We start from the raw sequence: 17878 nt of genomic DNA on the forward strand, positions 1-17878 counted from the left end.
CTAAAAAATACATGTAAAGACTGTTCAAAAAGAAGAGCAGCACAAATAAATTATATCTGGAATTTAAAAAGGGACATCATTTCAGATTCTAGAGACTCATAAGATCAGAAGAGGCTATTGCAACAAGTGTATGCCAATAAATTTGAAAATTTGATAAAGGCAATAAATCACTAGAAAAAATAAAATTTATCCAATGAGTGCAAGAATAAAAAGGAAACTGAATAGTCATATAGCTCTTAAAATGTTGAATTCATAATTTAAAACATTACCACAACAAACAGCAGGCCCATAATACCTTATGATTGAATTTATTCCAAAACTTTTAAGAAATGACATCATTCTTACACAAATTATTTCAAAGAACAGAGAAAGAAGAGTTTTTAACTTATTTTAAGGCCATAATAACCTTGCGACTAACAGTTGACCAGGATGTAACAAAAAATAAATCCAAGTCAATCTCACTCATGATCAGAGATTCAAAAATTCTAAATAAAATATCAGCAAACCAAGTCCAGGAAAATGTAAGGGATCATACATAAAGACTTGAGTTAATTCCAGGAAATCACAGTAGATTTCAAAAGTAAAAACAAATCAATGAAATTCTAAATTTAATAAAAATAAGGAGATATTTCATATGATCCTCTCAATAGAAAAATCAAAAGCATTGATAAAATTTAACATTCTCTATGATAAAAACTCCTAGCAAGAAATTATTAGAAAAAAATTCATAATTTTATAAAAGTGTTTCTGGTACAGTAAACTTATATAATGAAGAAATGTTTAGAGCTTTCTGTTTAAAGTCAGGAATGAGAAAAAGATGCACAATTTAATTTATTTTTGACATTTAGTTCTACAATTCTACTCAACATTGTACTGGATATCCTAGCAATAAATCAAGAAGAATAAAAGATATTATAAAGATTTGAAATAAAATAAAACTTACATTATTTATAGATGACATCACTATGTATGTAGAAAATGCTAAAGATGAATTGTTAAAATGAATGTGTGAATTTAGTGAGGATGCTAGATGCGGCAGATTGTTTTTTCCAAGATGGCTATAACAAGATCTCCCATCCAGCATGCTTTTCTTACCATGTGATGTTAACAATCCTCCCATTGAAAGGTGGAGCTTATGTTTCCTCTCCTCAAATGTGGAAAAAATTGTAACTATGGAGGAAGTGAATTGTTGTACGACTGGGTCTTCATATGTGATTCAGCTTCTGTTTGATCCTCTTGAGATGCTCGCTTTTGGGACTTAAGCTCCACGTTGTGAATGAGCCCAGAACATGTGGATAGGACACATATCGGAGCTTTGGTAAACGGCTGCAGCTGAGATTTCAGTCAACAGCCAGCATCAACTGCCAGATAGGTGACTGAGAAAGCCTTAGAGATGACTCTAGTCCCAGACACAATTTGACCACAACCATATAATAAATTCTGGACTATAACAGCCTAGATGAGCCCATTTACCTTCTAGAACCCTGACAATGATTATTGTTTTAAGACAGTAATTTTGAAATGATTTATTGTGTAGCAATGGATAAGTAGGTCAATATAGAAAAACAAATTAGCAAATAAAATGTAAAAAGTGATTTCTGTTTATAAAACCATACAAAACCCCATCAACAAATGAGCAAAGGAAACGAACAGAAACTTTTCAAAGGAAGACAGAAGAATGGCCACCAAACAACAACAAAAAAAAATGCTCAACATCTCTAATCATTAGAGAAATGCAAATCAAGACCACAATAAGATATCACCTAACCCCAGTGAGATTGGCCTCTGTGAAAAAAATCCCAAAACAACAAATGCTGGCGAGGATGTAGAAAGATGGGAACACTCTTACACTGCTGGTGGGACTGCAAATTAGTCCAACCTCTGTGGAAGAGAATTTGGAGATACCTCAAAGAGCTAAAAATAGAAATACCATTCAATCCAGTAATAGCACTAAAGGCATCTACCCCAAAGAGCAACAGACATTCTATAATAAAGACATCTGCACTTGAATGTTTATGGCAGCACAATTCACTATTGCAAGGATGTGGAAACAACCCAAGTGACCGTCAATTCATGAGTGGATTATTAAAATTTGGTATGTGTATACAATGGAATATTACTCAATTATAAGAAATGACAGTGACCTAGCACCTCTTATATTTTCCTGGATAGAGCTTGAGCCCATTATTCGAAGTGAGGTATCACAAGATTGGAAGAATAGGCTCCACATGTACTCGCCATCAAATTGGCACTGACTGATCAACACTATGGTGCTCACACGGTAGTAATATTCTCCAGGGATTAGGGGGTTGGTGAGGGGTAAACTCACAACTAATGGACGCGGTGAGCATTGTAGAGGGGAAGGGCATGCCTCTAATCCTTGTTTGGATGAGGCAAAGACATAAAATGTAACCAAAATGTTTGTATCCTCATAATATCCTGAAATAAAAAACTAATGAAAGATGTACAAGTTCTCCTTAGAAAAAACTATAAAATGTTATGGAAAATAGTAACAATTAAATATTTACAACGTTCATTGATTAAAATAATATTGTAAAGTTGTCAATTATCCCCAAGTTTATCTATATATTCATTGTAATCCAATCAAAATACCAATAGGTGTATGTGTATGTTTATTTGCATGTGGAAATTGATAAGCTAATTTTAGTGTTTATAAAAATGTAGAAGACAAGAATAGAGAGCAAAATGTTAAATAAAAGAAATTAAATTTGAGGCCTTTCATTACCAGATATCAAACTTTGTTAAAAAAAAAAAAAAAAAAAAAAAAACTCCTGCAACTGAGACATTGTGTTATCAATACAAGTATAGACAAATGGAGAATGGAACAGAGAAGAGAGTCCAGAAATGCACTAACACACACATGGCCAGCTGCTTTATCACAAGAGTGACATTGAAAAAAATAGAGTTAGCAACATCTCTTTCACAAATGGCACTGGGTCAAATTGACTGTCAAATGGACATTTAAAAAAAAGTTTAATTTCTACCACAGGAATTCCAATGGGACTGCAAGTATAAATATGAAAAGTAAAATAGAAGAAACCATCTAGAAGAAACCAAAGGAGGCAATTTTCACAAGCTTGGGTAGAAAAAGATTTCCTAAAATTGTTTCACAGAAAGCATCAACCATAAAAGAAAAGATTGACAAATTGTACTATATTAAAATGAAGAATATGTGTTGATCAGTGGCATAGAGTGGGAAAAATATGTGCAACACATATTTCTGACAAATGATCCACATCCAGATAAATTGTCAGAACGCCTTCACACTTCTAAGAACAAGACAACCTAATAGGAGACTGGCAAGAGTCTTGAATACGATGTTCATGAAAGAGGATATAGAAATCAACACTCCACATTTGGAAAGGGGCTCATCTTCATTAGTATCCAGGGAAAAGCGAGAAAACCACAAGAAAGTATCATCACATGCAGAACAAAATGTTTAAAATTAAAAAGACTGACAAGTTGGCGAGGATTTGGAGCAAATGGGACTCTCATAGACTCCTGGTGGTGGTGTCAATTTAAACAACCACACTGGAAGACAGCTTGGCAAAATCTACTGAAGTTGAACATATGCACATCTTATGACCCAGCAATTCCACTCCTAAATATAAAACTAATAAAAAATAGTTCATGTGCTATTCAAACAATAAGAGGAAGAACATTCGTAGCAGCATTATTCATAAGAGCTCCAAACTGGACACAACCTAAGTGTCCATTAATGACAGAATGGATAAATAAATTGTCATATATTCATACGACAGAATATTCTATTACAATGATAATGAATGGGCTTGTAAAACCATGGATGAATCTCACAAATATAATATTGACTGAAAGAAGTCAGAAAGATAGAATATTGTTGTAGGATTTTATTTATTTAAGGTACAAAAATAGGGCAGATGAATGTGGTGTTAAAAATCAAGACAGTGGTTTCCTTGGAAGAAGATGGGGAGAAGTTATTAAGTACTGATCTTTAGGGTAACCAAGAAGGGGTTTTAATGTGTTGGATTATATTTCTCGATCTGCATGGTGGTTATACAAATATATTCACTTTGTAATAGTTAAGCTATATACTTAGTATTGGCATGTATTACTGCCTGTGTATTCGTTTTTGATACAAAATAAATGTTTAAAATATATTATGCAAACTTCAGGTAGTTTAAAAGGGGGATTATCCAAGAGTCTCTAATGAAGACATTTTTTTCAGAATTTCTTGATGCTGTGGCAGAGTGCAATCCTCTTTAGTGGGCCATATTAGATCGGGTTTCTTAACTGTACCTACTGTCATTATCTCCTCCCTTTCCTTCCTGTTTAAAAGTAGGTTTAGTGGATAAAATCATATAAAAGTGGTCCCTTGTAGAGAAGAGGAAGTAAGCTTAGTGGGAAACACATTGATGTGAGCATCAGAAGACCTGATGTGGTTTTCTCTGCTTTGTGCCTGACCATCTGTTTGACTGTTATTTCTAACCCTTGAATCTTCCTCTTTAAAAGGAGGTGGATGCAATTACATTATAGCTAAAATCCCTTCCAACTCTAACTCTCTGTTTCTACCTCAGGGTGGTTCTGTGTATTGTGGTAGTGAGCATAAAAGAGGTCAGCACCACCTGAACCTCAGTTTGCAGCCACTCAATCCAGCAGTGGCCACGGAACACGCCTGTATACCCAAGACACCGCTGGACTGTGAGAAGAATTTAAGGGGATTAAAATAAAGAGAGACTGACTTGGAGGGACTTACAGCATAATTTAGAAAAAAATTAAAGATAAACATGCTCGGAACAAAGAGTAATTATAGCATCAAGGTGAGGTATTTGATATGTACTAACGGAAGTCATGCAAAGAAAAATTTCTCTCTGGAATGATTGTGCTGAAGGCATGGTAGCAGATGTGTGCTTTGACCTGGGTCTTGGGAAATAGAGAAAATTAGTGATTTGGGAATATTTAGAAAATATTCCTAAAGGCATAATATTTAAATGTCCAGCATGAACATAGGCAGAAAATATAGTAGAATATACACGGAAAAATGTTTTTCCAGAGGTCAGAATAGCTACCTTCTAGTGATGAATTAAGGATAAGGAGGTTTAGCAGATGGAAGCCCATTGATAGGAGCCCTCATTTTACTTATCACCCTTCACTGGATTTTATAATTTGGAGACATAATGGCCCTAAAAAAAGATGGATACAAAATATCAGTTATATAGGAGGAATAAGTTCAAGAGATCTATTGTACACCATGGTGACTAGACTTACTAATATAGCGTATACTTGAAAATGGCTAAGACAATAGATATTAAATGTTCTTACCATAAAAATTATGAGAGTTAATACATATGTAAATTAGCTCTATTTAGCCATTCCATAAGGTGTACAGATTTTTAAAACATCATGTTATATACCATAAATACACACAATTGTTTTGCATCAATTTAAAAAATGAATTAATATTTTAAAAAGGTAAAAGAGAAAAAAGATGAACCAGGTACCAACCTTCCATGAAGAATAGCAGCAGAGAAACCCCAACCATTTTAGCATCTACTGCACAACTAGGGCACTGGCAGGCAGAACAATCCACTTCCAGAGCCAGCATGAGCAGAACCTTGTACCTCCTGCCTTTTATCCAGTAGCACAAGGAGACCTAGGCCCAGAAGCTCTGCCCTCCCTCCACACAGGACTTGGCTCAAAGACACTGTCGGGGCCAAGAAAGTTCTTTTTACTCCTGCCGATAACATTAGAGATTGAGCATGAAGCCCCACAGCCCTGGAGGAACAAAACAGACTAGAATAGCATTGTAAGGAGTGTGATAAATAAATTGTCATTGGAGGTAAAGCCCAAAAAAGCAGGTCAGAACTCACATGCAACAATAAAGAACAGATGAGTAAAAATAGCAGTAAATGTGATAGGACTATCCTTCAATTCATAAGGTTTTTTAAAATTATATTTTTGAAGCAAAAGATGAACACCATCTGACATGGTGTTGTATGTATGCAAAAGAAATGGTCCAGACAATTATACCTAAAAGTGAGTAAAAGGATCTAAATTGGAGTAAGGTTTTTATACTTAACTCGAAGTGGTAACAGACTGAAACCAGTAGGCTGTAATAAGTTATATATGCATATGGTAACACCTACAGCAACTACTAAGAAAACTACATGAAACACTATACTCCAAAACATAAATACATCAAAATGGAATTCTAAAAATATTTTCAAGTTATCTACAGTTAGACCAACACAGACACACACACACACACACACACGCACACACACATGCACACACACACACACACACACACACTGGAGAAAAGAGAAACAGAAGAAACAAATAGAAAAAAATAATAAAAAGGCAGATATAAGCTCTAACCTATCAATAATTATTTAAATATAATGACCTAAATAAATCAATTGAACGGCTTTGATTAGCAAGGTGGAATAAACAAGCAGAAATCAATTATATCCTGGCTATGAGAAACTCACTTTAACATAAAACTATAAAATTTTTAGAAAAGAACATAGGACAAATTCTTGAAGACCTAGGACTAGGTGGTACTCTTAGATTTGACAAGAGGAAAAAATCAATATGTTGATTTCATCAAAATTAAAAACTTTTCCTTCTTAAAAGAGCTTGTTAAAGGGATTAAAAGATAAACTACAGACTAGGAGAAAATATTTACAAGTCACATATCTGTCAAAGGCCTAGAATCTAAAATATGCAAAGAACTCCCCAAACTCAACATTAAAAAAACAAATTAGAAAATAGTCAATGGGCATTATAAAAATAAAAATAAACATTATATTAAGTGAAATAAGCTGGGCCCAGAAAGAAAAATGCCACATGATCTCACTTATATGTGGGATCTAAAAAAGTTGAACTCACAGAAGCAGAGAGTAGAATGGTGGTTACCAGGGGCTGAGGGGGAGGGGTTGGGAAAATGTCAAAGGATATAAAATTTTAGTTAGGAGGAATAAGTTCAAGGGATCTGTTGTACAATATGGTGGCTATAGTTAATAACAATGTGCAATTTCTTGAAAATCATTGAGAATAGATTTTAAGTGTTCTCCCGACAAAAAAAATGGTAAGTATGTGAGATAATGCATATGTTAATTTGCTTGATTTAGCCATTCCACAATGTGTATATATGTCAAAACATCATGTTGTACATGATCAAATACATGTAATTTTCCTTGTCAATGAAAAAAGTAAATACAAAAAGAAAAGAAAATGGTCAAAAGACATGCACAGACATTTTTAACTGAAGTGAATATTCAGGTGGCAAATAAGCACATGAAAATACGTTAATTATCATTAGTCATTAGAAAAACACAAATTAAAATCACCATGAGATATCACTGAATACTAATCAAACGTCTAAAATGAAAAATAGTGATGACGTCTAATGTTTGCAAGGGTGAGGTTGTAAAATAGCACAGCCATTCTGGTAAATACTTTGGCATTTCCTTTTAAACCTAAAATGGAGTTACCATAAAACCCAGCAATTATACTCTCAGCCATTTATTCCAGAAAATTGAAAACTTATATTCATGTGGGAACTTGTGTGTGAATGTTTATAGCAGCTTTGTTCTTAATAGCACCAAACTGGAAACTACCCAAATATCCTTCAAAGGGTGAATGGATAAATAAGCTGTTTTATATCCAAACCTGAATACAATTTAGTAGTAAAAAGGAACACACTATTGATAAACAAAAACTTGGATATAACTCTGGAAATAACACTGAGTGAAAAAAGCCAATCTCAAAAGGATGCATACTAGATAATTTCATTTATGTAAAAATCAAAAAGGAAAATAATTATAGAGATGAAAAATGAGCTGGTGGATTAGTGGTTTCCATGGGTTAAGGATTAGGGTAGGGAGGGATGAAGGTAGGGATGAAGATGGCTACAAGGAGCTACACGAGGGGGGGTCTTGTGGGAATGGTGCAGTTGAGTATCTTGATTATGAAATACATGATAGAACTGCATCAAATTATACATATACACACATGCATGAGTACATGTATCACTGGTGAAATTTGAATAAGCTTTAGTTTAAATCCATGTCAATTTCTTGTTTTTCATATTATTCTATAATTGTATAAGAAGTTTACATTGCACATTCTAAAAGAAGGGTACAGGAGATTTTTCTACATATTTGTTCATAAACTTTCATTCATCTGTAATTATTTCAAAATAAAAACTTTTTAAAAGTTAGATTATGGAATTTCCTAAACATGTGAATGAATAAATTAAAAATGCACCCAACAAACTAACAACTGTTCCTGATTCAGACTATTTGTAATTCAACCTATAGGTATCACTCTTTTGGATTTACAGTATTGCCTTCCCTAATAAACCTGTATCTGTATCTGTACATATAACTGCATACACACACACACACACACACACACACACACACACACAGACATGGTCTGATTTATTGAGTGCAACAAAAAAGCCTGACTGCTGAGATTTGAGAAAACTTCTCACAAATGTCAGAATGTGAGTGGGCCAGGACACCCAGGGAAGGGCATGGAGACCTCATAGGATAATACAAAATTTAAAACTTTACCCACTCGGTATTTATTGTATTTATTTCCTTTTGGACAACTCTTTTAAATGATCGGTTTTAAAAATGGTAAGAGATGGGTTCAGAGCAATTTTGTAGTCTTGGCTTTCATTTTAAGGAACCAATCTGATTCCCCGAACAGCTTTGCTTTCCTCTTTTCTTTAAAAAGAAACAGGCTTATTTCCACAAGCTTTCACTGACTTGTCAATTTTACAAATGCGGTCAATGATCCGTGAAAACCAAACAATTCAGTGTAACACAATTTAAATAAAAAAGGGAAGCAAACAGTTACAATGTCAGTTTAATCTGGGCAGACACAACCTCTGTTCCAATGAAACACGAAACTATCAAATAGAAGGCCATTTAGTTGTAGGTGAACAACAGAAACAGTGAAATTTAGATTTTTTTTTTTTAATAAATTTGCCTGGAAAACTGGATTTAATCTGTAATACTTTCATCACTGTTGTTTTAATATAAAAATCGATTTTTATGTTTAAAATTATTTTTACATTTTAAGCCTGTGTATGTCTCTTTGTGTTTATATATGTATATGTATGTATATATATTTTTTCTTTGATGTCTCAAATATTTCATTTAAGACCTTTACACAACTTATAAGTTCTAGGCTCTCTCTTATATTGCCCAAAGGATAGAATTATCCTCGTATCTTTTCATTTTATATTCTCGCCCACTGATGCTCTACCTTTAGCATAGTGTACTCTAGAGTTACCTAGAGAATTTGTTAAATTTGTTAAAATAGGTGACTGTGTCCTACACCCAGAGTTTTGGATATAGTAGAACTAGGACGGGGTCTGAGAATTTGTGTTTCTACCAAAATTCACAGATGATACTGACTCTTCTGGTTTGAGGACCACTTTTGAGAACCACAGGTGTCGTCAAAGATGAGTGTTTCCATGCATTTAAAAATTAGTTAAGCTTTTTTGGAATGGCCAATTATCTTTCCTATGTGTTTCTTTGTCTATCTCCAGATTACTCAGTTTTACTTAGATCATGAACTAATGAAAAAAAAAAAAAGCAGTGATTTCTCCAAAGCTCTTTTATGCATATTTCAATTATGAAAGAATTGCTATTCTATGTTTCACAGCTGAAAATTAGTAAAATAATTGTAAAAATGATTTTGCAAATCCATGCACTGAAGCCCATACACTTAGGTTACCAGAAAGCTCCCTGGCCCTTCACCCAGATAAATTACTCTTACTTTTCAAACAATTCTTACATAATGTTATACATCGGACTAGCTAGTTTCTAACTCATAAAAGAGCAGATTAAAAGAATAACAATAACTCAAAGACTATTGCAATAATCTAGATGAGGGATGGAGATAGTAGCACCTAATGTTTATTAAACCCCTACTCTGTGCCAAATTCTGTGCTAGATAATCTACCAACATTATCTCATCTAACCCATCCAATAAACTGTGACAGGGGTTTACAATTAGCCTATTTTATAGAAGTAGACATTGAGACAGAGTTTGGAGTGCAAGATGTCTGTTAGGCATCAACACTTGTGAAAGAAAAGAAGGAAACAGGATTGAGCAGAGGGAGAAATTGAAAATTAATGCAAGTTCCATAGAGCCTTTCCCCAATGGGGCGGGGGGGCATGTGTGGAGTAATATTTTCCTGTCACAGTGGTCTCTATTGGGCTGAAATGGTTGAAAATTTATGCTCACACTTCACTGGAAATGGTTTTCCCAGGAAGGGTGTGACCTCAGGCAAGAAAGCTTTGTGTAACTGAGGCTGAACCTGAAGTGTGCTGACTACTCCTACCCCTGTGCTAGACAGGAATTGCTTCTCTGAGGAATCTAGGTGTACATCTTGTGTGTCATTAATTTGTCCAAGGACACAGTAATTGTCTGAGTAATGATTCAAACCCAGGACTATCTGATTCTTTTGACCATATAGTCTGTTACTTTCTAAAATATGTATACTGAATATATTTCTCAACAATGGCATGGGGAGTTCATCATGGACACCCACTGGCTTGTGTGATAATGCATTGATGACCTCAGGTACCGCTGAGGAATGTAGCAGAGACTCTCCCTACATGAAATGTCTCTAAACCTCATTGCAATTTTGTTACCTGGCATCCCATTGCTGTGCTGTATGAGTCTGGAATCTGTGAATAGTTAGCACTATTGTTTTCACCCGAGTTACCATCATTTCTCATTCTGATGATTGGAAGAGTTTCTGAACTCATCTTCCTGCTTCACTGTGGCCCTACCCAATATGTCTTAATAAAAATGCATTCATCCCACAACTCTGCTCAAACGTTTTAAACAATTCCTCTTCACACTTCAAATAAAATCCAAACTCCTTACAAAAGTGCTTTCAAGACCCTATATAATCTGATCCTGCCTCCTCACTAGCTATGCTGGCTCTCAAACATGCTGAGCTAAATCCCACGATGATTTTACAAATGCTGTTGGCTCTTTCTAGAATGCTCTTCCCCCAAATTCTCCCTGCACTCCAGGTTTCTGCTCAGTGCCATCTTTTTAGAGAGGCTTTCCTGACCACCCTAGGGAAGTGAACTCTCTCTCACCCATTCCACACTGGTTTATTTTCTTTTCTTGCTCTTTTTACTACTTGATATTGTGTGTATGCATATATATGTGTGTGTATAATTTTATTCATAGCACCACTTTTGCTTTGTACACTTGGTATGTTCAAAGTGTAATTTCAGATTCTTACAGATAGCGACTTTATCTATCATGTTTACCCTTGTACTCTCAGATTCTAAATGAGTACCTGTTACCCATGGCGTGATTGCTAACTATTTTGTAAATAAATTGAATGAAAAAACTACGGTAGTAAAAAAATTATACACACACGCACATATACATATATACACACACAAGAGTCAGAAAACTGATTTGGGTTCAAATCCCAGTTTTATAACCTACCAGTTTTGGTAAATTATGTAAAACTATAAGCTTTGTTTTGTTTTGGTTTTCATCTCAGTTGGAGTTAATACATTCACATTTGTTTAATTAAATAAAATAACACATAAAGAAAATGCCATGAAAAGGAAATACAGGTATAAATAATCATTGGTTGAATTTGAGTGTTTATCCCCATAATAGTTGGTAAATTACCAAATCTTTTTTTTCCTTCAAAAAATAAACCCACATCATTTGGAAATGTGTTTATATGAATTACCTAATGCACTGATGATAACCAAGTGCTACTCTTTGATTTTTTAAGTTTGAGTAGTATTTGCAATTAATTACTGCATTGAAGCATATCCAATACACTCTGGTACATATTTATGTTTTGTCTTTATTAAATATGTCTTCAAGACAGGAACTGTCTATGAAATTATTCTGAGGATGCTTGCTATGTACATAGCAGGCAGGTTGATCTTCCCAATTCCCCACGGAGCTCTCCCTACTGCTGGTGCGTACCCACAAGTCCCGAAATTTATTTCTTCCTCTCTAGATTCATTCTTTCTTGTCCTTCCTAAAATAACTGTCACTGTTCACCTGATCCTTCCTACCTGGTCAGAATACTTCTCCATTTAGCATCTTCCTTCCTTAAGTATGCTGCCCACAGGATCTTTTTTTGGTTTTCAACAATATTGTACTTATGGATTATGCCCTATTGTTCAAAATTTAATTTTATTGTTTAATATGGTTTTCTACCTACTTCATATGCATAGATTATGAAGAAAGTGGAGAGACCTTGAGCATAAGGACTGGTTTATTCATTCCTTTCCTGTATTCCAAAACCATCATCACCGTGCAAAGATAAGTAGGTGCTTGATATAACTCTACATAGATGTTATGCTTTTTACAAATACAGCAATTTCTAATCCCCACAGCTCCAAATACTCCTCTCAGTAAAGAAATGAAACTATTTTCATTAGATATCTCAGTGAAGAATAAATGAAGGGCCTTTCATGATTTCATGAATTCAACACTTCAGGAGTTACTGTGGAAAGCAGAGTTTCAGGGCCCTAAGCTGAGATTAAGCTGCAAGTATGCTGTCAGGACTGAGAGGTTTGTGTTGGTTTACCTTCAGGATAAAACAGTTTGTGGTTTGCAACTGACGTAAAACTTTTATAATCTAGTTCCCAAGTCCCTGAAACTTAATTCTATTCATAGACCATTTCTATAACGCATTGCACAATTGGTCAGGGCTTTGCAAAAACGGAAAACAGGAATCATCTTCTTCCACTCCCCAGTGTGATGGCAGAGACTTGATAAATAGGGACAAAGACTACGGAAGCTCAAGGATCTATTGTTATCCGGGAATTAAGAAAAGTGTTAGAACAGACTTTGGACAAAATTGTTCAGCTGATTAGAAAACAGTGCTTTTTAGGAGTTTTGAACTTCATGTCTTTACTCTTATTTTTCCTTATTCTCTTTCCCCCAACTTTCAACTATTCCTGGCTCATCCAGGTCCTGGAGCATCTCACTCCACACCCAAAGAATTATCATTCCAAACCCTCCTTCTCCCACTTGCCAATAAAAGGCTAATATCCTACAGCTGAGCTGATACAAAAAACCAAATCCATGATAAAAATAACAGTGTTTGGGAGGCCAACAGTAAAACATAGTGAGCTTTCTATTAAGAACACACTGGGTTTTGTCTCTCAAGTCTAACTAGCTGTGTGATCTTGAGCAAGTTATTGAATGTATTAAACCTTCAGTTGACTCACAGGCCAATAGGTATAAAGAAGCCTATTTATGGGCTTGTGGTGAGGATTAAATAAAATGTGTTTACAGTGTCCAGCACAGAGCGTTGCCAATACTAAATGCATCATTAGCATTATGAGCATCAAGGTGAATATTGTTCCCAGATAAAATACTAGCCTTTAAACAGAGTCTTTCCATATTTTAGCTCAAGGAAGTGCATAATGATAAAAACATCATGCACTAAAACTTGGGTTTTGTTTTGTTTTATTTTTTGGTAGAGAGGACCTTGGGATTTCCCCAAATATTAATACATTAAGAATATAGGTACCTACACTAGCAAATATGGAAAGAAACAGCTTTAATCATCAGTATTCTTTTTCAACCTCTTTCAATGTAGACTGACAAAGAAGAAGAATTACCTAATGAGAATCTTAATTCTCTGCCTCTTATTGCTAAACAAAGGTACCAGCATGGTTCTGTCTTTGAAGGTTTAAATGTATTACTCTAGCAATCCTCACAAAACTCCTTAGTGCTGTGAACCATCTAGGTGTCGGCATCTTTATTTTTGTTTATTTTATTTTTGTTATTTTTAGATGAAAAAGCAGAGACTTAACCTTTCAAATACTGCTGTAACAAAGAATATACGTAATTGTTGTTTTAGTCTTAACTTTGTCACAGACTGTAATAGTTTAGTCAAGTCAGTTTCTATCAAGATATTCATTTCTCAAATATCCTCATTTTTCAAATGCTTGCCTTACAACTGCATAGAGCAGTTATAAGATTAAAATAAAGTGTGAATTGAAATAATTTTGCAAAGGAAAATCCACTCTGTAGTTTTGGGAATAATTATTTCCATCACAAACACCACAGCCAGAAGCCAAATTTGCACATCAACACTTCGTTATTGAAGACACTGGTACATGAGCTTTTTACAAAGATTATAATTTGTGTTTTCATGGTTTTGGCACATTCTGTGACTATCATGTTTACAGTACTTGCTTTTATCATCGAGGAAAAGTCTGTAAAATCTGCAAAATTGCTCAGCTTAATGTCCTTTTTGGGTATTTGTTTCAGTGATGTTTGTGATGCTTGTGATTCACTTAGCTGCTAATCTGAAAGGAGCAGCTAAATGTCCAGGCTGGGAGGGGTCCTGATGAACATCCGTTTATGAGAGCCCAAGGACCATCTTTGAACCTAGGGAAGCAGGGCCTGGGGGTACCTGAGAGCAAATATCAGCCAGGTTTGGACTCATGAAGAACAGTCATTCTAGAGAGAATATGGTTAACTTTGGCCTGAAAACGTTTCCCAAATGTTCTGAAATTCACTAGCTTTTTCAGTCACTTATAGCTCTCCAGAGTGGAACACAATCAGAGGTTTTTGTTCACCAGGAATTCTTAGACTTATAAAGTGGTCATGTGGTCATGAATGGTCTACTTCTTAGGATGCTCTGTCATACTACCTCCTAGAAGCCCTAAGAAAAGTAAAGCTGTCCCATTCTTCAGAAGAGTATCTGAAAGGTTCAGCTACTAAGCCTATATCTCTCTTTTTTCCTTTCTGCCAAGTATCTGAGAATAGATTCATATTTAACTGGTAAGATAAACGTGAATTCTTAACCCATAGAAAGGCAACCATATCATAACTAAACATTTCATTGGAGAAAGGGAAACAGCAAAGCAATATAGCAGAACAGGTGCAGAGGAGACAAATATTATAGCTCCTAAAGTAATAGTTAGCTGCCACTATAAGATGCTTAGACTCTCAAGTAAAATATACAAAAATGTCACCACAAAAATGCATTGCACTAAATCATAGGAATATGTCTCCCTGTTAAGCATAAATTTATAAACATTGGCTCTATATGAGATCTTTTCACTTTAAGAAAACTTAAAATACATTAGACATGAAAATTCAAATTTATAAAACACTTAAAATAGGATAAAACGATTTGCTTTAGAGAAAATTCCTACCTTAGCAAAGGGTTTTACTAGCAGACTAAGTAGCTTAAAAATAAATCATTAACTGGAATAACATGAACTATTAATATTAAAAGCCAGTTCAAATTTAAGGTCAGTGCAAATAAAGATGAAGCATCTCAAATTATAACTAAACAACTCGATTTACAGAATTAGATTTATAAAAATTTGATTTGCATGGAACTTCTTGGTAATGTTACTTTGTGCAAAGTGAGTCAGAGCAATGGAATTGTGAAACAGTTTCCATGGTCCCTGAGCCAGGACAGCTGATGTATCATTACCATGTGGAGATCTCAGGGAGGAAGCCATCATAGTTTGCCTATCAGGTGCTGCCCAAGAAGTAGTGTTTGATCAGATAAGAATAAAATATAGTGAACTATGTGAATTCTGGTAGTGAGTCGCAATCTAAGCTAGACATAGTTTTTTTGCCTTATCGATTTTGTTTGTTTGCAGGAGTTGTGAAATTCTCTATGCATCACAATGATATAGCAGGGGCAGGTTGGAAGAGATTGATGGTATATAAGAATAATTTCTGATTCAACCTGAGAATTAGAACAACCTAGTAGCTTGTTCTACTTCTGGAAGGAGAGAAGGATCCTACTTTGTTTATCTACTGCTGCATGAAAGATTACTCCAAAACATGGTGACTTAAACAATTTCATTTTATTTGCTATTAATTCTCTAGGTCAGAAATCCAGACAAGGCTCAGCTGGGAGATTTTTCTGTTGCATTTGGCTTGGCTTGGGTATCTTATGAAGTCACGGGTAGATTGTGGCTAGTGTTAGAACATGCAAAATGTGGTGTCTTGGCAAGGAGAACTGCAAGACTGGGTCTCACTTTGTCAATGTGACTCTCTCCGTATGGTTAGTGTGGGCTTCTTTACTGGAACCCGTGAGTGAACAGTTCAAGTGCAAAGACAGAAGCTATAGAACTCTTAAGACCCAACCTCAGAAGTTATACCCAATCACTTCTACTATACTCAGTATGAGCCCAGATCCTAGGGCATGGAGGAGTGGTAAAGACACTCTGCAAAACAGCATGTGGGATGAGAAAGATTTTGGTAGCCAACATGATCCACCACAAGACCACAGTGATTTCTTAGAAAAACCACGTGCATCATTTCTTTCTAATAATTCTCCATGTGAACCTTGGAAAGCAGCCATATTTTGTACCATGTGTCCTCGGGGAAAAAACAGAAGCTAACGGATAAAGTTGGCACTCACCTGGCGATACTGTTCCAGGTCAATTTTGTTACCCACCAACACCAGAGGAATTTCACAGGTGTGGCGGACCTGAAAAATGAGCTCTTTAAACTTGGCAGCCTCCTGAAATGATTGGCGGTCAGTGACGGAGTAGCAGATGATGAAGCCCTCCCCACCTCGCATGTACTGCTCCCGCATGGCTGTGAATTCTGCCTGCAGAAAAAGAACAAAATTCTTTATGGGCTTTGGATATAGAGAATCAATGTGAGATCTAAATATATCATTATTAAATTTGAATATTTTAAGCCATTATGAGTGTTGCTATTTAATCATAGAAGATTTGATTTAAGAGATCTTGGGAGAATATGTTATATAGCAAATTTTACTCTTGGACTCTTAGGATTTATATATAGACGATGCATTTTTGATATTTTTAGTGACCTCATTTTAGGAAAATAAATCTAAATTTGTAAACTCTAAACATTAAATTTCTTTGAACCTAAGGGATTCTTTACATTACATAGTTTAGATGTTTTTTTATTCCATACCCCTTGGAATAAGTTTTTTTTCCTAGAAACAAAGAAAAAAAATGTATGATCTAAAGAAGTTGGCTTCACTTTACAAAAGAGAGTAGGTTTTTGTAGAGACTCTGCCATAGGTTCTCCAAGGGACCTGGGGAACAAAATAATTTTCTGCTCAAAAATATGAAAACAAACTAGAGTTAGACCTTGGTTATCCTTGTGAATGGAGGAAGTTATTAGCATAGATAATTACAGATGCCATTATAAGTTTGGGTGTTAGATTTATCTCACAGAGATGTATAAACAAAAGGATCTGGATTGCTGAGTGAAGGGTCAGTTTCTACATTCTACTGGTTCTTTCATATTCTTCTGTCCCTGCTGAGGAGGGCAGCATTACATTCCAGATGGTACCAATGCCCCAACCTGGGAGATAAGATATTGCTTTATTAGCCTTTCACGTTGCATCCCACCTGAACTACAACTCCTTGGTGACTGAAAAGTCAATATTTTTGTCTGAATTTCAATCTGGAAAGTTCCTTTAAGTCTAAAATATCTGTATTCATTCATTCTTATTTTGAATCTACTATTACAATGACAAGGGCTAACTAGAAAAAAGTAATGGAAAATATAAAACATAACTCTAGCTGTGGAACAAACCACATTAAACAATAAAAGAACAAAAGAACATAAGTAACTTGGACAATTTGTGCTGTAAGAAATGTAGAAAAGAAACTTTAGATGGGCTTCAGCTATATTTGAATAATTGGAGAAGATATGACTTCACATAGCACAATGTTTACAAGAATTCGTAAGATGCACCGCTCAGAGTAATTGTCCAAAGAAATGTTAATTTGGTTTAACATATCTTGAAAGATGGAAGCATTTAGATAGGTCCAGAAACTTTGGCATACTTAGGTGCTTACAAGTCCAGAAAGAGTGATAAATTTAA

General features: G+C 35.0%; 1 protein-coding gene across 1 annotated transcript in view; it reads right to left on the reverse strand.

Moving 5' to 3' along the window:
• Positions 1–17878, reverse strand: part of RIT2 (Ras like without CAAX 2) — a 289218-nt gene that overhangs the window by 123586 nt on the left and 147754 nt on the right. Inside the window, exon 4 of the mRNA XM_045527208.1 lies at positions 16430–16621. Within this exon, the coding sequence (XP_045383164.1) occupies positions 16430–16621 (192 nt within the window). The remainder of the gene's footprint in view (positions 1–16429; positions 16622–17878) is intronic.

Source organism: Lemur catta, chromosome 16, assembly GCF_020740605.2.
Source record: "Lemur catta isolate mLemCat1 chromosome 16, mLemCat1.pri, whole genome shotgun sequence".
Taxonomy (NCBI): Eukaryota; Metazoa; Chordata; class Mammalia; order Primates; family Lemuridae; genus Lemur; species Lemur catta.